At 44.4% G+C, this 26,015-nt stretch overlaps 8 protein-coding genes across 8 annotated transcripts; 5 read left to right on the forward strand and 3 right to left on the reverse strand.

Moving 5' to 3' along the window:
- Window positions 1-2,234: 2,234 nt before the first annotated feature.
- On the forward strand, window positions 2,235-4,367 carry EAF02_008391 (uncharacterized protein; the record flags this gene model as incomplete). Its single annotated transcript, XM_038904439.1, has 1 exon — window positions 2,235-4,367. The coding sequence occupies one exon, from the start codon at window positions 2,235-2,237 to the stop codon at window positions 4,365-4,367; it is 2,133 nt and encodes a 710-aa protein (XP_038755496.1).
- Window positions 4,368-5,169: 802 nt separating this feature from the next.
- On the forward strand, window positions 5,170-6,234 carry EAF02_008392 (uncharacterized protein; the record flags this gene model as incomplete). Its single annotated transcript, XM_038904440.1, has 2 exons — window positions 5,170-5,339; window positions 5,667-6,234. 2 exons carry the CDS (start codon window positions 5,170-5,172, stop codon window positions 6,232-6,234), a joined length of 738 nt encoding a protein of 245 aa, XP_038755497.1.
- A 351-nt stretch (window positions 6,235-6,585) lies between these two features.
- EAF02_008393 (uncharacterized protein) lies at window positions 6,586-7,972 on the reverse strand (the record flags this gene model as incomplete). The annotated part of the gene is made up of 2 exons (XM_038904441.1): window positions 6,586-7,743; window positions 7,847-7,972. 2 exons carry the CDS (start codon window positions 7,970-7,972, stop codon window positions 6,586-6,588), a joined length of 1,284 nt encoding a protein of 427 aa, XP_038755498.1.
- A 737-nt stretch (window positions 7,973-8,709) lies between these two features.
- EAF02_008394 (uncharacterized protein) lies at window positions 8,710-12,139 on the reverse strand (the record flags this gene model as incomplete). The annotated part of the gene is made up of 2 exons (XM_038904442.1): window positions 8,710-11,715; window positions 11,771-12,139. The coding sequence occupies 2 exons, from the start codon at window positions 12,137-12,139 to the stop codon at window positions 8,710-8,712; spliced, it is 3,375 nt and encodes a 1,124-aa protein (XP_038755499.1).
- Window positions 12,140-12,441: 302 nt separating this feature from the next.
- EAF02_008395 (uncharacterized protein) lies at window positions 12,442-14,428 on the forward strand (the record flags this gene model as incomplete). The annotated part of the gene is made up of 3 exons (XM_038904443.1): window positions 12,442-12,489; window positions 12,596-12,690; window positions 12,757-14,428. The coding sequence occupies 3 exons, from the start codon at window positions 12,442-12,444 to the stop codon at window positions 14,426-14,428; spliced, it is 1,815 nt and encodes a 604-aa protein (XP_038755500.1).
- Window positions 14,429-15,082: 654 nt separating this feature from the next.
- Window positions 15,083-18,838, forward strand: EAF02_008396 (uncharacterized protein; the record flags this gene model as incomplete). The annotated part of the gene is made up of 4 exons (XM_038904444.1): window positions 15,083-15,166; window positions 15,292-18,567; window positions 18,622-18,722; window positions 18,778-18,838. 4 exons carry the CDS (start codon window positions 15,083-15,085, stop codon window positions 18,836-18,838), a joined length of 3,522 nt encoding a protein of 1,173 aa, XP_038755501.1.
- Window positions 18,839-19,129: 291 nt separating this feature from the next.
- On the reverse strand, window positions 19,130-20,064 carry EAF02_008397 (uncharacterized protein; the record flags this gene model as incomplete). Its single annotated transcript, XM_038904445.1, has 2 exons — window positions 19,130-19,462; window positions 19,606-20,064. The coding sequence occupies 2 exons, from the start codon at window positions 20,062-20,064 to the stop codon at window positions 19,130-19,132; spliced, it is 792 nt and encodes a 263-aa protein (XP_038755502.1).
- A 3,001-nt stretch (window positions 20,065-23,065) lies between these two features.
- EAF02_008398 (uncharacterized protein) lies at window positions 23,066-25,504 on the forward strand (the record flags this gene model as incomplete). Its single annotated transcript, XM_038904446.1, has 10 exons — window positions 23,066-23,069; window positions 23,275-23,297; window positions 23,607-23,946; window positions 24,012-24,064; window positions 24,169-24,176; window positions 24,230-24,323; window positions 24,385-24,552; window positions 24,620-24,671; window positions 24,731-25,170; window positions 25,220-25,504. The coding sequence occupies 10 exons, from the start codon at window positions 23,066-23,068 to the stop codon at window positions 25,502-25,504; spliced, it is 1,467 nt and encodes a 488-aa protein (XP_038755503.1).
- Window positions 25,505-26,015: the final 511 nt, after the last annotated feature.

The raw sequence follows: 26,015 nt of genomic DNA on the forward strand, positions 1-26,015 counted from the left end.
GGGTTCCTTTGTGCTGCATATCATATCATTTGGTCTAGATCAACAACATCTTACGGCTAGACGCAACGCGTTGAATATTTCTACATTATGACCTGCCGATTGCTCGTCTTATACACTTGATAGTCGATTCCGACCAACCTCATATCAATCCCGACCATTGTAGGAATTAGCTTCCGACAATATTGGATTCTAAGCGACCATGTCTTGTAACATTCCAATGAACAAATAGAACAATGTCGTTCAGTACTGTACCTAGATACTGGCACTACACGATCCTCATACGCGGACCAGAAGATTGCCGTGTGGAGTGAAAAGTGGCCCTTCTAGACGTTGCACCATAATAAAGCCTGTTATGGCACAAAACGAGTATGACCTAGCATACAACTTTAAAATGCTTAGTTTCCATTGTGACAGTTTTGTTTACTGCGCTCCTGCGGTGCTTCAATTAATTTGATACTGCCTACCATGTGTTGGTTTCTCGACTGATGCTCTTGTAGGTATAGTGTAGGGTCATAGCAGTCGATTCCACAACGGAGGTCAATAAGCATAACTGGAACAGAAACAAGTTGGAGAGAATTAGGTTCAGGATGAGGAAATAGTGGATATGTCACACATGTGAAAGAAAACCGGTAAGGTCATACCTCCTCCATAGAAGTGAGTTGCCAAGAAAGGATCACTGAGGCTCAAACAAGAAAACGTGGTAAGCCAACGTAAAGGCTGGTAATGCGAACTTCCGGATCTATTCATCTTGCTCCATTTTTTGGGATGAAGTGAAGCGAAAGACTCTTGTATCCTCTTGTCACATTCTTGGTGGTGGAAGCTTGTGGAATCATTGTATGCAGGTACTGTAAAAGGAACGAACTCTTTAGGCTTGGCATGCTCATATACCGGGTGGTAGAGTATGATAAAACACACATGCATTTGGTATAACATTATAATTCAAAAGTGTATTGAGAAGCTTCTGATAGTGAGAGTGCGGATAGCACTCGGAAAGATGTCTATTCTGTAGAACCCATATTTGAAATTCCAACTCTCATCAACTCTCCCTCAACTGCCCAACACCGGATAATGGCATAGTTGGTGATTCATGTTTTGTCAGTTTTCAAAAAGAAACAAATTAGATTAAATCGAAATGAAGATATATTAACATTCACCGCCAAGTGGGGGCGTTTGTCTCTTTTGTAGCAATATTATCTCGAAGGAGTCGATTATGAAATCGTTGGGATCGTCAGTACTACAATAACCCTCTCGCTTGCAGGAAGTAGCTTTCCATCACTCCCCCTCCCCTCCCCTTGGATCGTGATGACACCACACCATCAACAGAAATGTGACAATTCTCGCCATTTAATCTAATTTTTTTTCCGGAAACAAGACTAACTCGGGTAAGTAGTCAGGGCTAGTCGACTGCTAGAGGCTTGAGTCCTACAATTGGCAGCACAATTGCCAGCAGACAACTTGATTTGACATTAGACAACCTCACTCGTACGCCTTGACCCTTGAAGAACGAGCAGATTTGGCAGCCTAGCCTATCCTGTCCTATCCTATCCTATCCTATCCTATCCCTATCCCTTTCCCTATCAACTAATTTAGCCTTTTCTATAACTCTATTGTCACCCCACACAGGGGGAGGGAGACGAGGGGAGGCATAAATTCATTTAAATCTTTCTTGATTGTCCAATGACACCTGGAGAATTAGATTGAATCGAAGCCTTTTCAATCATTTCCATTGATTTCCAATTCGACCTTCCATTCATCTACATCATTTTACTCAACCACTTGTCCCGATTAGCAGCGGCAAGGCCTTTACTTATTGTGCTTACGGGGTGTTCTTACCGCTTTAGTGTGAAATGTTCGATCGATTGGGAAGCGAGTGCTCAAGAAGGCCAGAGCGTAAAACAGACCGTGTATCAGATTTGCAACATCTAACCCCTCCCCTCTCCAGTGTAACAAAAGAAAAATGGTAGTCTTTCAACCGTTTTTTTCTGGTGAGTGAGAAATTGTTACTCATTATGCTATTGTGCCTGAAGCTTTCGTGAATTTTCAATTTGTTCTTGTTATTTTTTACTTTGCATTTTCATTGTTGATTGCCGTTCTTTGGTCGTCGACAAGATATAGAGTACCATTATGAAATTAACCTGAAGGGCCGAGGAGCCAATATTCAAACCAATCTCCTTGAAGGCTGATTCAATACATTCATTTGTAGCGACTGGGTGTCGCTTTCTTTATTTGACAATATGTCGACGAGCGCAAACCTGCCGGCAGGATTTTCAATTACTTCAATAAATGGTGTGAGATGTACTGCTGTTCCAAGGACGGCCAATACAGTATCATCAGCAATTACAACTGCAGTTCCAATTCCAGTTTCTACATCTACATCATCATCATCTTCTTCTTCTTCTTCTTCGTCTACGTCTACCTCCTCAAGTTCAACTTCGACTTCAACTTCAACTCCGGAGAGTGCCACTCAAACTCCGCAACCAACCTCAACACCGGTTAGTGTGGTCCCAGCAGTTGCGAGTTCACCAGTGGCTGTTGCGGTGGGAGGACCAGTGGTACAATCGTCAAGTACGACTACGAGTGCAGTTGAACCAAAACCAACTCCACCAACCCCACCTCCACCTCCACCTCCACCTCCACCTGCACCAACCCCAGTAGCTACCACCTCAAGTGCATCCCAAACTCAAACAACTTCAACAAACATCAGTACGACAACATCACCTAGCCCAGCGTCTAAAGGCACGACGCCAACTGAGTCATCAAGTACTTCAATAGCAATTGCTCAAAGTCAGATAAGTACTACAGCTACATCCAGTCATGATCCCGCAACCCACGATCCCAGTGTCGGTCATGCAACTTCAGTCGTGAGCGCAACAGCATCTTCAACACAATCGGTTGAGTCAACAGCTGCAGGTGGAATTTCTTCGTTGGGTCGTCTCATGACTGCACCTGTAATTGGAGGAATACTGGGCGGAATCGGCTTTCTTGCATTAATAGGATTGATCATATTCTGCTGTAGGAGAAGAAGAAAGTCAAAGAGAAACTCTCTCCTCACACCTCTGACAAACGGAACTCAAGACCAGTTCTATGATATTGATAAGAAGGCACAAGGCCAGTATTACGATATTTATGATGATTCCGTAGGATCAGCGGGTCGAGGTACAAACTTTAAAGCACAAATAGGGGGTGTTGCGACAAATTTTGGCGCAGGTTTAGCTGGTATAGGTTCTACTCTTAAGAATCATGTTCAGCCAGGAAATAAGCCAACCGTGAATCTTGATAGAGGGAACTCACAATTCTTTGAAGGTCCAATTCCATATCATAGCAGGAACAACTCTTCGGCATCTGCACATGCATTGCACTACGCCGCAAAAGATCGAGCAGATGACTTCACGAATAAAGTTAAAGGTGTATTTCGAAAAACCCCGAAAGAAGAACAGGATCCTTTTGCAATGGCACGTGGAATGTCGGAAAGGCAGGACTTTGGCAATCTGATGGACATGGATGATCGTAATTTATTAATGAAAGCTGAGCGTCGCCGTCTTTCTCTTTCTTCAAACTCGGGATCCGGACAAATGTTCGGTAGTTTGGGGTTAGACTTCGGTATTCCACAAGATCCGTTTGCGGATCCTGCTTCAAGAAACTTGAATACCAATCCATTTGCGGACCCGAACAAATGGGATTCTATTTCTCGGCCTGGCCCTGCCATTCCGAGGACCAGTACATATATCAGCGACGTCCGTCGTTCTCGTGGCGAGTCATTAGACAGTACTACTCGAGGTCATAAGAATGCACCAAGCAGTGTCTATGGGCCGGCTGCATATCGCACTCCAAGCATCAGTAATGTATCACGGTATCCCTCAAGTATAGCACCCAGTACGGAAAGCTTTCGTGATACATTATACTCTACAGCTTCCAACATCAACAATACACGTAGAATGGCTGGGCGATCTGACCCCTTCGACCTCGAGCGACCAGAACTATGGTTGCCAATGTTGGCAAACAGCGTCCAGAAATCAAATAGCCCTGCGTTGTTTGAACGTGGCTCCGATTTTTATCCAGATCCATTAACGATGCCCACTTTTAAACCAGGTCAGGCGCCAGTAGTGCCAATCCAAAACTTCGTGAGCAGCGACTCGAGAATAGCAAGTCAAGGTACTTATGAAAGCAAATACAGCAGTAGAACATCAATGGGCGACTGGGGAGATCCAGGTCCAGATATAGGGAGTGGACCGAGCAGTTTGGCTGGCCAAGGGTTTTATGGTATGAATGGAAATATGAACCAACAGTGGGATGTGAGGAGAAACGCAGATAATGTTAGTCCAATGAGTGCTACAAGTAGTAAGGGAGGGGTTGGAAAAGCTAGATGACGATGGCGATGAAGATGAATATGAATATGACTTTCTTTTATGGGATGGACCTTGGAAGTGTAAGCAAAATATACCATTGGGGGTCCACGTACCATTCGTTTAGTATGGACTGGAACTGGAGTTAATTGGCATTTGCAATCTTGAGCGATGTAGCGAATCTGCGATTATGTGTTATATTCAGGGGATGTAGGATGAGAAAACGGGAGAAGACTTGTATAATAGGAGATAACTATCTCAATATGGGAATTGGGGTTTCTATCCCAGGCGAGGGAGAGAAAGGAAGGAAGGCAACCACCACAACATACTTATTGATTCATGGAGTAAAGATCACCACATACGATATTAGTTATTTATAGTTGAATGGTTCCGAGGAGATTTCATGTATATTCTTCGTATCTTGTTTTGTGTAGATAGATAGATAGACTCAATCCTATCCGAATGAGTGTTTGAATACATTTAGTCGTTTCCGTGACAAATCGTTCCTTTTGTCATTTGAAACTATACTTGCACATTGGAAACAAAAGATGATTGAAGATCTAGACTGAGGAGACGAGATGGGAAACCATTGAGTTCCTCAATTTCCATCTGACAACCTAAGGCACCAACACCCCACTAGCGTCGGCAAAATCTTCACACAGCAGCCCTAACGAGCAACAGCAATATCCCAAAACCTCAATTTTCTTTCAACTTCCTTCTTCTTTCTTTGGACGACCAAGCCAATTTTTTCTCCCACCTCACCGTCTCTCCACCAACACCCCACCTCCTGTTTTCATTCTTCACACATACCCACGATACGATAAATATGGGTGTCCCTTTTGATTATGCGCCAGACAGGCCTGAACATATCGATGCTATCCTCAACGGACTCGATCGTTATAACCCCGAAACAACAAATATTTTCCAAGAATATGTAACGCTGCAGTGTGAGGAGAAAACTTATGATTGCTATGCTAATTTGGCGCTTCTGAAACTGTAAGTTGGGAATCTTTCTTTTTGTTTTATCTACCATTGCTTCTCTTTTTTTTTGTTGGGTGGAAGAATGAGGGGAAGAGTAGGAGCTCAAAGCTCTTGACACATACGCTCAATGAATCCCATGCTCGAGAAAGAGAAGATTTACTATGTCCAAATGATGAATGAACGTTTAACGTTCCCTATTACCTGAAACTTTGGAGAATGAATCCCTCCATTTCATGAAGTTTTTTATTAGCTCTATCTGAAAGACACGATACACGTCATTTTTTAAACCGTCGCAAAATATCAATTGGAATACATAACTAATGTATCATACCAAAACCTCAGTTACCAATTCAACCCCCACCTCACCAAAGACGAAACCATAACCAACATTCTCGTCAAGTCCCTCACCGTCTTCCCCTCCCCAGACTTCAGCCTCGCTCTCCACCTCCTTCCACCCCACATCCTTACACCTATCTCAGCCTCATCATCTCTCCCCGCAGCAGGAGACGCTCCTCTCTCCGAAGCCGTACAAAAGCTCGCCGTTCTCAACACCCTCCTCTCCTCCGCAAACTACAGCCAATTTTGGTCAACCCTTGATTCCGATGATTTATACGCCGATCTCATCGCCGACGTAAGTGGTTTCGAAGAGTTAGTGCGCATCCGCATTGCCTCGACAATTTCCCAATCCGTGCGCGAAGTAGCTAGTTCAGAGCTCGAGAATTGGCTCGGAATGAATGGTGAAGCCTTTGAAAAATTTATCAAGGAGGTATGCGGATGGACCATAGAAAATGGCGCTGTCATTGTACCATTAAACAAGGAGAATGAGGCCAAGGGAACCGTGGTCAGGGAAAATGTCAAGATGGAGCAATTCTCGAGGGTAATTAAGAGAGCTTATGAACAACCTGCTTAGGTGTGCACGGGTTAGTAATTATGAGATATGCTTGTATGCAAAGGGATAATGGGTTGGAGGTTGGCGTTATATCAGGGTGTCCTTGAGGAACGGGAAAAGATGCAAACTCTTTATCTGTTTTGCATCTCCCTCGATGACGAGGATCTCGAGATGAGTGGCTGGCTTCTAGACGTCGCATAGATAGTAGCTGCAGCGTGAAATTTTCCTTCACTATATGATGCACGCGAAATCTGTTGCAAGTAGCCGAATGAAATAAAAAAAGTCAAAGCCCCAAACGATGCTTCATTTCTCATATGGTATTCGCAATAATGACTATGTATTCATGACGTCTGAACAACCTCTCCTCGTCTCCTATTTCTTCCCGCCTAACTCTTCCCATTGCACTCCCGCCCATTCTTCTACGTATCCCGTCTTTCCACCTTCTACCCAGCTAGGCACACAATCCTTTTCACAAACCCCTAGAATTACTGTCCCCCAATCCATCCCATCCAGGCCCTTTTCCTCCCTTTCCAACTCCATGATCGCATGGGGTGTTACCTGCACTTCAAATACTCTCCCGGCTCCACAATTCGCACAGCGCGGTATCTTCCAGTTTCCACTGCCATTACTAACTTTAACCTTCTCATTCCCCTTTCCAGCATCCGCAAAGATCTTTCCCACAGAATCTGTTTTAGAGTAGAGAAGAGGGGAACCACGGAATTCATAACGGATTACTTGTTCAGGATTTTGTGAAAGACGATCGGCGAATTTCTGGAAGGTCGTGTCGTGCGTTGATTCAAAGATTTCCTTGTCTTCCTTTCCACCAGACGATGAATCAGGTGTGTCGTCTACGATTGTAGCTTGAGGTGGCGGGGGTAAGGGCTCTTTATCGAGGGTCTCGTAGTCGGCATCTACGAGGTAGTAAAGGGGATAGGGTGCTGGGAGATCTGTTGTAGGCCATGGTTCGTTGGGTGGAGGGGTTTGAGTCGCTGGCTGAGATTGTGGATTGTTGAGGGAGAGGGTAGATGCAAAGGTTTTCGGAAGAGTGTCCTTTGTGGCTTCTGAAGATTTAGGTTCTGGGTTTTGAGGGGGTTTTGCAGCGAGTTCAGAGGTGGCTAGACCGGCGGCTGCAAAAGGATTTGAAGGTGTGCTTCCGCCTGATGGTGTAGAGAAGGGATTCGAGCCTGTTGCGAATGGATTCCCGGATGTTGATGGCTTGGCTCCAAATAAACTTTCTCCTATCCTAGCTGCTGGCTTTGCGGGCTCTGGCTTTGGTTTCTCTTTCTCCGGTTCTCTTGATTTTGGCTTGCTTGCAGATTCAGCGATTCGTGTACCGCGCAATGCGCGAACACTTCCTTCCTTTCTCCGACATGTTTTTCGGCGACATGTTAGAACGTATAAACGACGTTCGTGGTCGGGGAAGTGAGAGGGAAGATCGGCGTTCAGTTGGAGGATTAGAACCATGAGGTCGTTGCAGATTTTGCATTTTGCGAGAGTGGCGGATGGAGGCGTGGAAGGGTCAATCCAAGACTGCCCAGGTGAAGTAAGTGTTAGTTGTTTTTCAGATGGCAATTGAAGTGGAAGAAATCGTAGGTTTTGTGAATTTCGAAGAATCATTCAAGGGAGAACTTACAGGCTCACCACCTAAATAACTGATTGTATCATCTTGAGGTTCTTTCCCGGCATAACCAAGTAAAACATTGGTTTCTGTGTAGTCTTCTTCCTCACCTCCAGATGATTCGCTATCATATGGTGGCATTGTGACACGAGTTATCACCAATGCGCAAGAAAAATTCAAGGAGGAATAATTAATGAACCGCTTGAGTAAAGAGTTAGTTGATAAATGATGTGTAAAATCTTCCACCGATAGATTGCCCCGCGATAACTTTTTTACCCCCACCTAAACTTTTTTTAAGCGAGTGAGTGTAAGGCTGAAGGTGTGGATTAGAAAATGCTTGGGCCAGATCAGCTACCGGTGAGCTCTGTAGTTGACTGGTGATCTCCGGTGAACTTTACTTTTCCATATTTGAATTGACCCGAATGGTTCATTGAGTCCAATCAGTTTCGGATGTTGACGTTATTTGATTTTGTCTTAGTCTAAAATTCAAAAATGAAGCTTCAAAGCTTCTCTAGTATAAGTCTTTAATTTGTGGTGATTGAAACGTAGAATGTAAATACTACGTAGGTAGAGTAGGCTGCTTTTCTTGCGCTCACTCGATTTGGCATTTCTCATAGAAAGAAATTCTCCACTAGTGGCCTCGGTTTCTCAAGTTCTTCTTATTTGCAAGTTACATTGCTCGATGGGAAATGGTTTTCAAGACGATCATTCTTTGATTGTACTGTAACTGAGAGGCTCAACTATCAAATCAGCCTCAAAGGCTATTTCTCAAGACCATGTAATCCCTTACAACATGACTATCATTCTATACCTGGGTATCATCTAAGAATTCTCATCTTCTTGCGTTACATGTCCTTATAGTATTAAAAGCGTCTTCCTTAATGAACTTCTATCCTCGACACCAGATCACCTCCCAAACGAGCGATCTCCGCCAACATCGCTGACTGGTTGATTTTAACATTCTTCGCTTCTTCATCATCCCCATCGTTCTCTTCAGGTTTTACGGCATATGCCAAGTTCACTTTGAAGGCTCTAGATACATTCGTTTGCGGATTCCAAAGTCCTCCAATTCGAGAGATATCAGTTGCACTACGGAAAAAGACAATGCTCCCACTGTATAGACTCTCTAATTCTTCGCTGAACATTCGCAGGGGTTGATAGTCGACTTTTTCAATGTTCAATTCTGATTGCACCTCAAGATTCTTGAAGCGATGTGAATCCTTTGCTTTCGAGGTACCGGCAGCCTTAGGATTTAGATGGATGACAAAATTGTAGTCATTCGTAGATGTTGCAAACAGTGATCTGGTATTCAAGTTCAAGCCTTGGTCTTTGACGGCTTTGCAAGCTGATCGCGCAAGAGCGGTCATTCTTGCGGCTACCATTTTCGAGGGCCCCTTGTCAGTAAAAGCGGTTCCAGTTGTATCATAATTCGATGCTGCAAACACAACAGTGCGATTCATGCCTGGATCAATCTTTCGCCATGCCTCCATCCTGGTATTTAAGGTGGAAACATCTTTATCTGTCATCGTACCGGTGAAGTCTACGATTAGTGGAGTGGAACGCCAATCCCATTTCGAGATGAAGAGCAAAGTGCGTAAAAATCCAGACATAGCACTCGATGGCGCCTTCCACGGATAAGGTTGTAGAAAAGCTCGAGCTGCCAAAAGCTCGATAAGCTCACCACTGACATGATCAGAAAGCATGTGACGATCAAACCATTTCTTAACAAGACGAATGGTTGGTGATAGAAGAGGGAATCGAGTACAATGCGTTGATATCGATTGCGTATGCAATGGGAGCTGGATATTAAACCTTTTATAGATAGATAGTGCTGAAGCTGCATCTTCTCGCGATCGATTGTCACTGGTCTTATCTTTGACTTGGCGCTCAAGAAGTGTTTGCTCTCGCTCATTGTGAATTCGAAGGCGAAACGTGGCGCCCGATGGATAAAATATATCCAAGAAAGCACAGTTCTGTAGTGGTTGATCCTCATTCTCTATGCCAAGTCTCGTGATTATGGCATCGTTGGACTCGACCAAAAGCTCGCCGATCTTGAGAAGAAAAGCAATCTTAGTTCTTTGGATGGCAACAACATCATCTGGCCATCTACCGGATCCCTCAAACTGGATCAGCACATCTGCTGGGACATTCAAAGGTTGTCTAGGTGCAAACAAGGGAAGGTCAATCGACGAAGATCGTAATTGAGGATCTACCGCGGAAAGTTGTTTCAGTTGCAACGGCAGACTCTCCATATCTCTGATATCCTTCTCAAAAGTATTGTATGCCTGTCTGAGGACCTCAAAAGTCTTAGAGCTATTTCCGTACGAGGGTAATAATTTCTCAAAACCCTCGCCAATGAAGCTCAGTCCTTTGCTTATCTCGGCTCCAAAGTGTCGTTTTATAAGATAAGTGACAATATCTTCAAAAATGGAATAAGTTGAACCAGGCGACCAGACTAAACTTTCAAGAATACTTCCATCTTTGAAACGTCTCAACTCGGCCTTCTCACCCCAGAACTTCTGAAACTTTAATGCTTTCTTCTTATCTTCTGCAGGCGGACCATGGTCAACAAGGCGACTTATATTCGCTGGATCAAAGAGAACAGCAAGATTCAACGTCTGGTGATTACTTGTTGACGGCCCTGAGCTCTTAACCGACCAAGAGGTTGTTTCGATGGCCTTAATATCTAAGAGCTTGACCCTATCAGACAAGCCCTCCTTCAAGGTAGCGAATACATGGTTTGCAAAGGTGGTGGCATGAATCTTATGATCACAACTAGACACACCATCTTTTTGGGCGGCGATAGGAATATTTACTATGCAGTCATATTTCTGCAGGATCTGATCGGCCTTTGTGATGAATGTTGCCTCAAACTGATCAAATGTAGAGTCATTAAGCATTGTCAATGAAATTTTTGCTTCATCACGCAGTAATTCGTATGAAAATGGCGTCATTTTGTACAGAATATTGACGCCTCTTGAGCCATCATAGAATACTGGGGTGTCGGATTTCGCAATCTGGAGATCTGGTACCTCGTAAAGCACTGGCTTTTTGACCAGATCAGTGGTCGATAGATATTGAACTACTGCCTTGAACATTTGATAGCTGCTATATCCGGGAGATAAAAGGCTATGTCCTCTGGGGCCCCCTCCTTTCAGTAACAGAGCTGTCAAGGCGGCCCACTCAAAGTGCCCTAACCCTCCCTGAGATATAGCACTGCCAAACCCTCTTTGTCGAAGCCAAATTCTGCCAAGCAGACACGCATCTTTGAAGCCTTCCGACGTCTTGGATGCATTATGAAGCAGTTGGAGATATGATTCGAAGTTACAGTCCGCGCTCAAGGACGAATTGTAAAATGGTGAAGGTTCGGGTGTGGTGGCGTCGTTATCTGCTCCTTCTTTAGGGCGAATCGAGTTCTTTGTGGGGCGTAGCTTGGCCTCTGCAAAGCAGCCACGAGCAGCAGCAGGTATGATATGTACCTCAAATCGCGAATTTGGGTCCCCTTTTGCGCTAGCTTTCCATCGAGCTACTAGAATCGGATGTAGGCTGTTTCCATTTAAAAAGTCATATTCCAATGTCAAGTCTGGCATTGCAGTATGAAGTCCAGCTGCTATCGTTGCCAGATAGTACGCCCTCTTGTAGAAGTATCTATAATTAAGATAGTCTTTCTCTTGGAAAAGTGACTTCGGCATGTTCACAATCATATCGACACACAAAGGCTTTTCGGACTTAACCATAGTCCCCAAAGCATAACTCCCAACAACGTTAATACCAGATGGTTTCGAATATATAAGTTTGTAGGCCGCGTTATTGTCGGGTTTAGGATCGGGGAAGGGGATCGCAATTTTGTGAGTTTTGGAGAACAATTTAATAGCATCGGGAATCTATGAATCATATATAAGTAACTAGCATTGGTCAATTACTCGGGATAAGACTTACAAGAAGGGGTTCATGATCTTCAATGCCTTCAATTGCATTTTTGAGCTGGTGTAATGCGGATTTTATTCCGGCAGCGCGCTTCTCATAATTTGGTCGCACTTCATTCAAAAGCTCATCTACTTGAAGTTTGAACATACTCGACTTATAAAGACCGCCAGAATATAGCGCAGCATCCTGGTCGTCGTGTCGTCGTTTTGCAGGCGCATGTTTGGATTTCGATTGGATTGCATCCGCATCATCAGATGAAGAGGCTTCATCTGCCGCAGCATCCTCCGCGTCGACATTCTCTACCTTTGGCTTTTGGGTTTGCGGAGCTTCATCGTCACTTGTATGTTCTAATTTGCGTCGTTTTGTGGTAAGAGGTGCCATTATGGTGATATTGTTGATGCACGAATGTTGACGATTTTCTCTCTTCTCTCTCTCTACGAGTACTAAAATTATATTTTTCAAAAAAAGATGCGAATGTCTTAGCCCCCCCATCCACTAAATTTAAGCTTAAATTTTAGAGTCCTCTTATCCTGAAACTCCGATAGCGGATAATATCTTTGATTGCACAATTGTTTAGCATCGTTACAAGTGGGATCCCCAAGTTAAATTTACAAAAAAACGGACTTCTAAATTTATTAATATATTTCAACCATAACCCTCCGTCTTTACATTACAAACTCAAAATGTCTGTAATCGAACTTGGAGAGTCCGTACCTGCCTTGACACCACATGTTAGTATTCGACCTTTCTTTTTAATGTAGCAAGGAAATAGCAATAGCGAAAAAATCCTTTTTCGTGAGGCAATTCATATGATTCATATATCTAATACTTTTCTAGGCCACAAGTGTTTCATTACCAACGTGGAAGGACAATGTTGGTTACGAAGAGGGCGACCAAAGGGTTTTGGGGAAGATGACCACTGGATATCCTCGGTCAGTTTACTTTAACTCTCGTCAACCTTTTCCGTTTAACTGACGCTGGCTGGTCTCGTGACTCAGATTCTTCATTCACAAACTAATCGTTGCATTCGCCGATGATATTGTCAAAGCATATGGCAGTCAAAACGAGCAGGCAATGCTCTTTCCGTCGCCTAAGACTGCTAGGAGTTGTGTGGCGTTTATGCTTTCAAGAGACAAGTCGATATCTCCAAATCAGCTTAGTGTAATCGACTTAGTCCTTGAGCGTAATCAAACCTCATCAGAAGTCCTCACCAAGATTTCGCCTTCCATTTCCGCTGTTTTGTTCGCCAAAGAATTGTTCCCGATTGCGAAGCAATACTGGCAGCATTCTGGAGACGGTGTTTCTAGCAGAAGAGCTGAATTTTGCCACACTCTCTTCCAAGAAGGATTGCTAGTGAAAAAGACAAGTCCGCCAAGTCCTCAAGATGGTGGTAAGCTATGTAAAGGTCCCAGAAGATACCAGAAAGGCTCTATAGACAAGACATCTAGAAGCCATAACGGCTCAGGTGGTGGCGACAGCCATCACTCCCCTATCTCGCCGATAAACTCTGAGGCTCGGGAAAGCTCGCAGTTCCTAGAGGAGCGTTTTGGTCGAAATCTTGATGTTTCTTTCGTGGACAACGCAAGATCAGCAATTCGCCGTCGGATCGCAGGTTCATTGGTTGGTGAAGTTGATTTGTCTGAGACTCCGAGCACAGATATGGCCTCTAATATGCGTGGAGTTGCCGAGCTTTCCGAGGACGATGTTTACCTTTATCCTTGCGGCATGAACTCGATTTATAATGCCCACCAGATGCTATTGAAAACCAGAGGTTCTTTGAAAAGCATATCTTTCGGGTTCCCGTATGTCGATACTCTCAAAATTCTGGAAAAATTTGGTCCCGGCTGCAACTTTTACGGCAACGGCTCTTCCGAAGATTTAGATGATTTAGAGAGAAGACTGAAAGCAGGAGAGAAATATCTCGCACTATTTTGTGAATTTCCAGGAAACCCAATGCTAAATTGTCCAGATCTAAAGCGAATCCGGGCATTGGCAGATGAATACGACTTTGCTGTGGTGGTTGATGAGACCATTGGAAATTTTATCAATGTTCACGTTCTACCATTTGCAGACATAGTCGTCAGCAGTCTCACGAAAATCTTCTCGGGAGAATGCAACGTCATGGGCGGAAGTGCCATCTTTAACACTGGTGGAAAGTACTATCAATCCTTGAAGTCTGTAGCTAAAACAGAATATGAAGATAACTACTGGGCCGAAGATGTTATGTTCATGGAACGAAACAGTCGTCACTTTGTATCTCGTATTGAAAAAATCAACGATAACGCTGAAGTTATCTGTGATATACTTCGAAACCATCCATTGGTAAAGTCGGTTTACTACCCCAAATACAACGCCTCGAGAACTTTCTACGATGATTGTCGTACACCGAGCGGAGGATATGGTGGGCTTCTTTCATTTACCTTTAAAGAGATGCCTCAAGCAGTCGCATTCTATGACAAGATTGAAACTGCGAAAGGCCCAAGTCTGGGAACCAACTTCACATTAACTTCACCTTATGTGATCCTAGCTCATTACCTGGAACTAGATTGGGCGGCGCAATTTGGTGTACCTGCGGAACTCATTCGGATCAGTGTTGGTCTTGAGGATGCTAGCGATCTGAAAGCGAGGTTTGCGATGGCATTGAAAGCAGCAGAAGATGCGACTGCTTGATGACTTGTATGTAATGTTATAGTTTAGCCTGCGTGTGATAGATAGCGTTCGGTCCATACGTTTCAACAGTATGGGCCACTTTATTCAAGAGATGTAGATAGAACAGCCTAAAACTATCAGAGCTTGACACAACACCAATTTCTTTTTAAGCATAATTGTAAGTAGTCTCAAGTCGATCATTCTGGAAGAGTTGTAGAATTCGAAATGTGCATTACCGTATAATAAGTACCTACCTACGTATCCATGAGTAAGTAAGTGGAATGCTTCAAAGTAATCAATCCAGTAACCTACCTTGCTTGACTCGAGGACCAATCAAATTCCAAATATTTCTTACCTATAGAACCATGGAATACCTAATTAGATATATCCGAATTGAATCAAATTAAACTTCAAAACATCAGATAATCAGACAATGAAAGGTTTGATGAAAGGATTGATGGAATATGTACATTGAATTTGGCCGGATTGTTCATTTCACGGCAATTCAAGCAAGGCACGCTGATTGGAAAGCTTACCTAATTCACTGCCGCGATTGGAGGCTTATCAGGTGCTCTCGCGTGTTTGTAACTTATCTTCAACGCGTCGAATGGCCGAACCTAATAATTTTATTTCACAACTCGACTCTGACTTTTATCAGAGTAACTAAATCACCACATGGCTCCTCTAAAGCGTGCAAGACACGATGAGGGGGGTGTTATTGCAACTGAGAGTGCAAGCTCAGCCTTACGTCATGATACTGTGCGTAACTCTTGAACACCCACCACTACCCTTTTGCGCCCTGGGATATTGGCAGATGTCCTCCGCCTTCTGCCATACTTCCAGAATAACTATCCATGCCCACAGATGCTGACATTTTATCTTAGCAACGCAAACGCGCCAAAATCTCTAATGGTGGATCTTCCTCGAGATCATTACAAGTCCGCGACGATAGCCCCTCCAGTTCTTCCGACAACGCCAGCGATGATGACTACAATAATAATGAAGATGATGACGATGAAGAAATGACTGTGCCCCCTGGAACTCAGTACGAATTACTTCGCGATGCTGGATTCAAACATTTGGAACACACCGAACACGATGATTACATGGCTACTCAGCAACTTCTTGCCAAAAATCAGACCCCTCGTACCAATCGCGCTGCCGAGAATTCCATCATTCAAGAAATTCAGTGTGTGAATTTCATGAACCATAAAAATCTTAAAGTTCCCTTAGGCCCACTTATCAATTTTGTCGTCGGGGAAAATGGAGCTGGGAAGAGTGCAGTTTTGACGGGCATCACACTCTGTCTAGGAGGAAAGCCTAGTGCGACGAATCGTGGAAGCAGTATGAAAAGCTTAATCAAGACAGGAACTGATCGGGGAATGCTTCTTGTCAAATTGAAAAATGAGGGTTCCGACGCCTATCGGCCAGAAGTATACGGACAGTCGATTATCATTGAACGTCATTTTTCGGGCAGTGGTAGCACTTATAGAGTGAAGAACGCAGCCGGTGGGCTTGTAACCAGTAAGAAGGGTGATATGGATGATATAGTGGAGTATTTCCAGCTTCAAGTTGACAACCCAATGAATGTTCTTACTCAAGATGAGGCGAAAACCTTCATTACATCTTCTACCCCAGCCCAGAAGTTCGACTTTTTCAGGAAGGGCGTACAACTCGAACAACTTGACAATGACTACAAGCTTGTTTCCGAGAGTTGTGATCAGATCGAAGTTCTTCTTGATGAAAGCATGGGTGATCTCGAGGCACTGGAAAAACAGGCCGAGGATGCAGAGGCAAAGAAGAAGATTTATGATCAGCATCAAGACATGAGAGTTGAGAAGAGAGTTCTCAGAAACCAGTTGACATGGTTTCAGGTTGACGAGCAAGAAAGCGAACTGGAGGAGCGCAAAGGGACAGTTGTGGAAACACAACGAAAGATTGAGGAAAAGGAGAAGATTGTAGATGAGAAAGACCGAGCATATCAGACACTTGATGCTTCTGTTGAGCGAGCTTCCGAAAAGGCCAGAGTTCTTGGAGAGGAGCTTGTCCCTATCAAAGACGAAGAGCAAGAAGCCAAGTCGAAGGCTGAAGAGGCAGACTCGGAGGTTAAAAAGCTCCACCAGGAACACAAGGAGAGTAAGCTGGAACTCGAAACAGCAAAGCAAAAAGCTCGAACTATTCAAGGGGAAATCGATGCCGAGCAGAAGCGTATTGAGGATGCCAATGGTGGATCTCTCAATCGAAAATTCACAGAGATCGAATCTGCTAAGACGGAAGCTTCGCAGGCGAGAGCCGAATTTGAGAGGAGCCATGGAGAGATGCAAGGATTGGTAGAGAGGAGTCAATCTGCTAAATCTGCACTTGAAAAAGAGCAAGGGCCCTTGGCCGCGAAGAGAAAGGAAGTGGAGAACTGTAGGAACAGACTAAGAGAAATGCAGAACGAACGCCCGGATCCTATGCGCAGTTTTGACCAGAAAACTCCTGAGCTACTTCGGAGAATAGAGCAAGATCGAGGATTCATTCAGAAACCTGTTGGTCCTATTGGTCTCCACGTGAAACTTCGCGATCCTAAATGGTCTGATATTCTCGAGGTGACTTTTGGTAACACCTTGAATAGTTTTGCTGTTACCAACAAAGCAGACCAGGCCAGGCTGCAGAAAATCATCTCCTCCATGGGTATACTTCGAACTCAAATTTACATCACGCCTCCCAAACCCATTGACACCACAAACAACGAGCCTGATCAGCACTTCATGACCATTTTAAGAATGTTGGATATTGATAGTGAGATTGTGAGGAACACATTGATCATAAACCAAGCAATAGATCAGGTATTACTGATAGATGACTTAGAAGAAGCAATGCGCATCATGGAGCCTAGGTCTAGGCCTGCGCATGTCAGACATTGCTTCACTCTCAATCCACAAAGAAGAGGCTGGGGTATTCGCCTGTATTGCAATGGCCCCAACTATCAAAATAGTGCACAGGACTATGTGTCACCCTACCGGTTCAAAGCTCGCATGAATACAGATGGTGAGCGCCGTATTGTCTTGCAACAGGAAACATTGAAAACCTGCCAAGCTGAAGAGTCGAGGCTTGCAAACAGTTGCCGTGCAGCTCAACAGCGTGTTCAAGAGGCAGACAGGGCGATCCAACAGCACAAGGTTGCCCAAGGCAGATTAAAGATTAGGTTACAAAAGGCCGAAGAACGTGTTGAATCATTAGAAAACGAATACAACAACCTTAACATTGAGGATGGCTATCTGGATTCCCTCAAAGCACAACTGGAGGAGGCGAATGATAATGTTACGCATTACGAAAATGCCTATGGCGCTACTACTCTTGCAAGGACTGAGTATAACACAACATCTCTTGGCTGTAAAAATGCCTATAGAGCCGCCAAGAAACGTGTAGAAAGTCATGAGAAGTTGATTGCCAACGCAAATCAGAAGGTCAAAGCTAAAGAGCAGGCACGCGCTATAGCACTTGGGGAAAAGAATGCTGCTATTGCGCAAGTTGAGGTCTATAAGGATTACAAACGAGAAGCCGAAACTAAGCTCGCAGATACGGAAACTCGAGTGGAAGAATACATTGAAGCGGCAACGCAGATATGTGCCAGAATTCCAGTACCACCACATGAGACCAGAGCTAGTCTTGAAGCGAAGTACAAGAGTATTACGGATCAATTGAGTCAGTATAGCAGAAAGCTTGGGGTCACAGAGCAAGAAATTATAGATGGCTACGCAAAGGCTCATGAGCTTTTGAGGAGCTTCAAATCCCGCCGTAAACACATGGAAGAATTGCTAAGACTACTTAAGTATTCTTTCTCTCTGCGCATGAAGCAATATCGCAGTTTCCAGAGACATATCTCTGCCAGATCTCGTATCAACTTCAACTATCTGCTGAGTGAGAGAGCTTTCAGGGGAAAACTTGAGATTGATCACAAGAACAGATTACTGGATGTCCATGTGGAACCTGACGAGACAAGTAATAATAAGAAGGGTCGACAAACCAAGACGCTTTCGGGAGGAGAAAAATCATTTTCGTCTATCTGTCTACTTCTCTCTCTCTGGGAAGCTATGGGTGCACCTCTCCGCTGTTTGGATGAGTTCGACGTTTTCATGGATGATGTTAATCGGGATGTGAGCACTAAGATGATTGTAAGTTACAATAAGCTCTACTCACAAATTTCTCATATGCTAATGAGTCGATAGATCAGCGCTGCTCGACGCGCCGTTGGCAGACAATTCATCTTGATCACACCCAAGGCCTTGGGAGCTGGCATTGACAACAATCCTGATGTGTCAATCCACAAGTAAGTCCCTCAATTGCTAGTCTAATGCCCATATCTTCCTACTAACATATAACAGACTTGCAGCCCCGAGAGAAAGATTACAGAAATCTATTCCCGAGACGATAAATCCCGCTTAATCGAATTTTACTGTAATTTACTTAACTTCTAAGGGGCGTTGGGAACTTGTAAAATCACAGTGGGGAATATTTGGTGCAGTGTCTTACGAAGATATGGCGTTATGGTGTTCACTGGTCCTTGAGTCCAGGTATGGTATTGCCCATGTGGTTGCTATTGGTGGCAATTTTGATGTTAAAATAACATGAATCTGAATACATGACCTTTTATTGATCTGTTTGTTCCCTCCTGCCATTCCCTTTCATGCCACGTGAACAGCAAAATACATTCCTCTATTTCATATAAATCATCCACTAAATCCTCACCCCCTTACTCCTCAAAACATTAACACCCGCCATCGCCGTGAAACCCACCCATTGACCAAGCCCCCCAACAATTCCTCCAAGCACCTGTGAATCCCTGAATCTCCTCTCCAGGAACTCGCGGGTATCTTTAAAGCCCTCGGATTTATCTGTCGTCATGTATAATTCGGTAGCAGCGTAAATAGTGGATAGACTGGCTCGCTTGGTATACCAGGAACTGTCGACTGAGATGTCGCCGGACAGGAACCAGATCTCGTCGGAGAGGGAATGTAGTTCTCGGAGAGAGGTGGGGAGATTGGTTGGTAGAGTGAGGAGACTTTGAGCCTGAGAGGGGTGTTAGTTGGGGCGTCAACATATGTGGAGTTTTGAATCGGATTTAGAAGAGGGGAATTGTGAAGGTATTTTGGGGGTGATGTTTAGTTTCTTATGGAATGTAACAATAAAAATCCAAGCTAGAATTTACGAACCTCCTGCCATTTGTGAATTACATCCTTGTTCCCCATTAATCTCTCCCACGTCAATGCCTTTACTCTCCTTCCCACTCCCTTCGGTGCTTCCCTCCCTTCATTTTCTAGAGGTGGAGCAATGAGTTCTGTGTGATTCTTCAAAGCTATTCTTTGGGTGTACAAATGGTAATGTGCTAGACTAAACGCCCCTTTTGGAAAAAGATTTGTGGCGGCAGCTATATAACCGACATCTTGGGCGCCGAGTGAAAGGGTATTAAGAGTGAAGCCGTGAGTAGGGATGTACGGAACGGAGGCGCGGAGAATGCTTGTTTCGGTAGGTGGAAAAGGAGAATCTAAGGGAGAGGGGCGGTCGTATGAATGATAGGATTTGGCGGAGAGAGAATTTGGAATTGCGCGATTGTATTGTTTGATGAGAGGCCGTAGATGGCGGGGTAGTAGTCTAGTTGTTGGGGACGACATGTTTGGGAGGTGGTTTGGGAGGATAAATTTTGGTGGTGTTAATAGTAGAAGATTTTCTAATTCAAGGTTCAGCTTGGGCCAATGGTTGCCCGTCCCGCGGGATATCCCGATAGGCTAGTTTTTTTTTGCGAGCTCTACTTGGAGTAAGCTCGAGGTAAGCTTCCCTTTTGCTATTTCAACCGCAGAGCCTCGTTTATGAAGAACTTTGGCCGTCATCCATAAGCGGATGAAGCAATTGTTGGTTAAGTTCGCCGTTCCTTTCGTATTGGTCTCTTTCTTTGGTGCAAATGCCCTTGTAAGGTTACCTTTGATCCACTTTTCTATATGCAGTAAGAAATGTTACTTACCTCTCACAGCATGTATGTCATGTTTTTGTTGGTGTCTTTCTCGTCACACTTTTCGTTACCCCTGGTATGAAATGTTTATTCTCTGCGCGACGTCCCATTCGATGTGGATAGACTCGGTCGAAAACACATTGCATGCTGCAATGTGGGCCTTCCCCTAGGATGCAACGGCAACATCGTATTGCATGAAATTTCTGGTCTTATTCTGCAAGATACGAAGGGGCACATGTGTACATATAATTGTACATATCAGGGGAAATGGACCTATCTCTATATTCTGATCTTGTTCTTTCAGGCCAGAGGAGCTGAAATCGGGCTTGGATATGACACTTCGTGGTTGAGGCATCGTCTCGTGGACATATCAACTTGATTCTGTCGTGCTACGGGGAAGAGCTTCCGTCCGGCAAGCCAGTTAAGGTCAGGTATTGTTGCAGATTTCAGCTGCAGGTCATCAATTTTTGGGAATCACCATATCATTGGCGTTTAGGCCCTCCGATTCAACGTTTCTTCCATAGTGGTAATAAGCATGCATGGGATTGCTCAAACCCCCAACAAGTGGGTAGGACATGTTTTCCTTCAACTTGCTCATACGTTAATTGATATATTGAAGCGTGTTTCATGAAGAAGTTCGCCGCGAGTCATAGCTCGTGGCAATATTGCATTTGCGTTTCCATTTCTTTAGCTATGTTCAATTGGATAAGAAGGACTGAGATCGCACATAATGTGTGAGAGATCCCAGGTGTAGATCGAATGAAAGGGAACTATTGGTGGATACCTACTCCCAGTTCAAAAGACTTCATTGGTTTGCTCGATCTGAAAGGAGGTTTGAGCTTCCTTATTCGATGAATCTGAACCAGACTTGATCGAGCCAATCTTCTCCGGAGTTCGTAGACTAAACTATTTTTGTGACTTGTGCGGGGGTCTGTATGTACGGTGCCTATTAGAGAAATGTGAGGTTCGTAGAAGATTGTTGAACTTCAAGATCTGTGATGGCCATTAGGTAAAATGAATCCAGGCGAGGTGATCCTAGAGATTCTTTAACCTGAACCAAATTGAGTAGCATGCAATGAATATCAGTCTGAATAATAGAAATAACTAATATGTCCAATTGAGACGGTGAGTTGAGAGGAGTAAGCTATGGGTCCGTTGTATCATATATATACACGACTACTCGCGCCGTACAATGAGAGTGACCAAAAAGCACACATAATTCATGTTGACTCTAGGGACATCCATTGATTATACTATGATGGAGTCCATGGTCCCGCGTTGTAGTCCGGAAATTTCGCTAGACGCTGGAGGAGTGGAGGGGCCCATCATGATACGATCCATAACCAAAGATAGATATTGAAGGCGTGGAGAACAAGTGGTTCGCATGATTATACTCCATACGTCGACCTCTCTCTTTTTGAACTTGCAAAACAGCAAATCCAATGGTATCGTACCTGAAAGTCCGCAGTACTATGAAAACATGCCCAAGTGCAATCAATGCATGAGCGTGTGCCAATATCAATATGTCTTCGTATGCTGCCATATCTGGAAAGAATTGACCAACAGAGGATGAAGATGAGTATGAGGTTTAGTCAACAACATTATGTATGTATGGAGGATAAGTGAGGGAATGTACGGTACGATGTAAGAAATGCTTCGGTGAACGATTTGGTTCACGTTAGATGGTAGGCTCGAGGTAGGTTTAGAAATAGAGATAGATACATATAATCATTTGTGATAATCGTCGACATTTAATTACTAATAACGCACCTGCCAACTACCGCATTGGGCTATTATTTCTTATTTGAGAGTGATGATTAATAGATTATGTCTCAGCTGAAGCCAAAAATTGATAGAGAGACCACTGCCGGTTATCAGCCGAAAAGGTAACAGTTCCTGCGCGCTACCTAGCTATTTTTCTCCAACTCCTCATTACATCGCGTCTTCAATAGGCACTCGCACCTTACACCTTCCACCCATCATCAAAACATCTACCACCCAACACACCCCCATCCATACAGATTTGAACCACACCATCTTTCATCTGTATTACCTCAAGGAGTAGTACACCCTTGTGAGCCATCTAGTCGGGTAAGGAAAATATAGAAATTTAATTCAAATTTTCTGTATCTCATCCTTTCTAACCCAACCATTGGTCAAAGCAACAACCAGGTAAGCTCTCACTTATGGCTCAGATATCATTTACTCCCAACCCACCCCCCAAGACATCCTCAAGTCTTGTCCTCCCAATCCATTCATCAGCTCTTCTTCGAGCTTTGTCACCGCAGCCAGGACGCGTTCCAAATAGGCAGATCCAACCCTTGACATTCATCCACGATCTTTTTTTGGTAACGCCCTTGTTGACGAACATTGCCGCAGGATAAAAAAACAGACGCTGTGCCATACTGCCCTTGTTGAAGTTCTTCTTCCTTACGGGTCCCTATAAGCCGCATCGAATATTCTTCACGGAGCTTCACTGGTTCAACTTATTTGCCGATTTCGATCAATTAAACGCAACGTTTAATTCGCCCTTACTTAGTCCATAGAATCCTTGTGCGCAGTCACTTGGGAGTCCATTTCGTCTCCAACCTGCAGGCTAGAGCATTAAGCAGCAGCAGCCTCCTGATTCTACTTATCACCTTAATACTTCACTCACAATAGATACAATGGGTATGTTCCCCAATGCCCTCCCCTCCATTCCCAATTAGTCCATTCACCTTCTTTCTGATTCACTTTATCTGGTCTTGTTTTATTCACGTCATTGAAACCTTCTTACCTTCTTACCTTCGATTCTTCCTTAACCTTTACACAAACCACCCCACCTCAATCTTGCTTCCTTTAGAACATTTTATTAACAATCTATTATTTGATCTAGCGGACGACTCTTATCGACCACAAGTATGTTCAATTTCTTCTGCTTCCTCAATAATCTTTCCAGTATAACATTGCGCAAAGCTGAGCGTCGGCAATATAAGGCACTCCCGAAAGCCTTATGAGTCTTCGGCTTATGGCATCTCATCTCCAGGCGCAAACTAGTCGTGAGATCCCGTTGATCGCAACGCGCCAGTGCGCTTCTGTGGGAACCTTTCCTAATTGATGGCGTAAGAACCTTGATGGTCTAACCCACACATACAAATATTCTCGCACAACTCGATTCCTTCATTGTCTTTTGTCTATCTAATGGTCAAAGAAGCTTACGTTTCACAGAGAGAGAGATCTCGTTCACCTCGTCGACAACGCTCTCGCAGTCCAGGACGCACCCAACGTCGTCGTTCATATTCTCCTCGCAGTCGCTCACGCAGCCGTGACGAACATCGCAGAAACGATCGCAGATCTCGATCCCCAATGTCGGGTGCTGCAGGTGTAGGTGGTTCTGGGGGATCAGCTTACGGTGGACAACCACATAGGACATACGAAGAGAGAGCTGCGGCCAGAGAGCAAATGATGAGCACTCTACGTGAATCATCGCAACAAGACCGTCGTGTCTACGTCGGCAACTTGTCATACGATGTTAAGTGGCATCATCTTAAAGACTTTATGAGATCTGGTCAGTGTTCGATAATGGAGGTTGGAGTTGGGAATATGGGCTAACCAGGGGTTCGATTTCTTTAGCTGGAGAGGTCCTCTTTGCTGATGTGTTATTGCTTCCTAATGGAATGTCGAAGGTGGGCGCCTATACGTGATTTGGCTTTGAATCTTTTCTTTTTCTCTTGGATTTTGATGGAATGTTGGATTGACGGATTGGGACGTTGTTCCGCGGGTATTGTAGGGATGCGGGTAAGTAACAACAGTCTTAAACTTGATTGATCTCAAATGCTAACTCGAAATAGCATTGTAGAATATGCTACGAGGGAGCAAGCTCAACAGGCAGTCAACACTCTGTCCAACCAGAACCTTATGGGAAGACTCGTTTACGTTCGAGAGGTAAGCATGCATTCTATGCCGTTTCAATTGTGCTTTCAACGTTTACTAATTTTTGTAAAAGGATCGTGAGGCCGAACCCCGATTCACTGGTACTCCATCTGGAGGCCGTGGCGGTTACGAAGGCGGCGGTCCACCAGGAGGTCGTGGTGGTTTCCAAGGTGGTTTCGGAGGTGGCATGGCCCCTGGAGGTGGAGCTGGAGGTGGAGGCCGTCAAATTTACGTCTCCAACGTTTGTCCCCATCTATCTTTACCCTTTTTATGACTCTAGTGCCGAGAATATTAACTTAGCGATTTAGCTTCCCTACACCGTTGGATGGCAAGATCTGAAGGATCTATTCCGCGGCGCTGGTATGTTTCCCTCCTGCACTAACACAAATGTGATCAAGATGTTGATCAATATTATATAGCCCGAAATGGTGCCGTTGTTCGCGCCGATGTCCATGTTGGTCCTGACGGACGTCCAAAGGGCTCTGGTATTGTTGCTTTCGAATCTCCCGATGACGCTCGCAATGCCATTCAGCAGTTCAATGGTTATGACTGGCAAGGTCGCCCTCTTGAGGTCCGCGAAGATCGCTTCGCAGGTGCTCAAGGATTTGGTGGTGCTCGTGGAGGATTTGGCGGTCGTGGAGGCTTCGGTGGCGGATTTGGAGGCCGTGGAGGCTTCGGAGGTGGCCGTGGCGGATTTGGTGGAGGATTTGGTGGAGGTCGTGGTGGATTTGGTGGAGGTTACGCCGGAGGTGCTGGTGGATTCGATGGTGGTGCTGGAGCTCCCGCAGCTGCACCTAACCCTTTCACCGACCACGCTACCGCTGGAACTGAGAGAAGTGAAATTATCTATGTTCGCAACGTAAGTATTATTTGACTCCTCATCGTTTTACAAACTAATGTAAATCTAGCTTCCATGGTCCACTAGCAACGAAGATCTTGTCGAGCTGTTCACCACCATTGGCAAGGTCGAACAGGCTGAGATCCAATATGAGCCTAATGGCCGATCCCGTGGTACTGGTGTTGTTAGGTTTGACTCGGCCGAGAATGCAGATACCGCCATTGAAAAATTCTCTGGCTACCAATACGGAGGTCGTCCTCTCGGCTTGAGCTTTGTCAAGTACCAAATCCCTGGTGGTGCCGGTGATGCTATGGAGACAGAAGTCACTCACCTCACACAAGATCAAATCATGTGAGCTCGGATCTAAGCACACGAACTGGTCCCACACCTTACGACACCTTTCGCCCATGTTACAACACACTTTTCTTTTATCAAGCTCGATTTTCTTATGTGTACTCAAAGATCTAACACCCAAAAAGTCATCAGAGGCTGAGAATTCTCTCTGCATGGATGAATTTTTGAATTCATCTAGCATGGAATTGCTCTACTATTTCGTTGCGAGTCTGGAGGGGTGAATATTCATGCGCATTGCTTTCTATGTTTTCTTTCATTCAAAAGTCTTCTCACAGAATGGATCTAATAGCAAGTACAATGCCTGATACTCATAGCAATACAAGTCTATTTTGGAGATAAACCTCTTTCCATGGATGAGTGAGCGTGAATTGCCATAAAATAACGTCATAGAGTGTATGCCAACCAAGCAATGCTAAAAGGACAAGATTGTCACCTTGTTGTTCTTAATAAACAATCACAAATACTCGGGAATAATACAATCACATGAGTCTTTCAAAGTCATATTTGAAGAT

The sequence above is a fragment of the Botrytis sinoallii genome (genome assembly GCF_014898435.1).
Source record: "Botrytis sinoallii strain Bc 23 chromosome Unknown BSIN_016, whole genome shotgun sequence".
Lineage (NCBI taxonomy): Eukaryota > Fungi > Ascomycota > Leotiomycetes > Helotiales > Sclerotiniaceae > Botrytis > Botrytis sinoallii.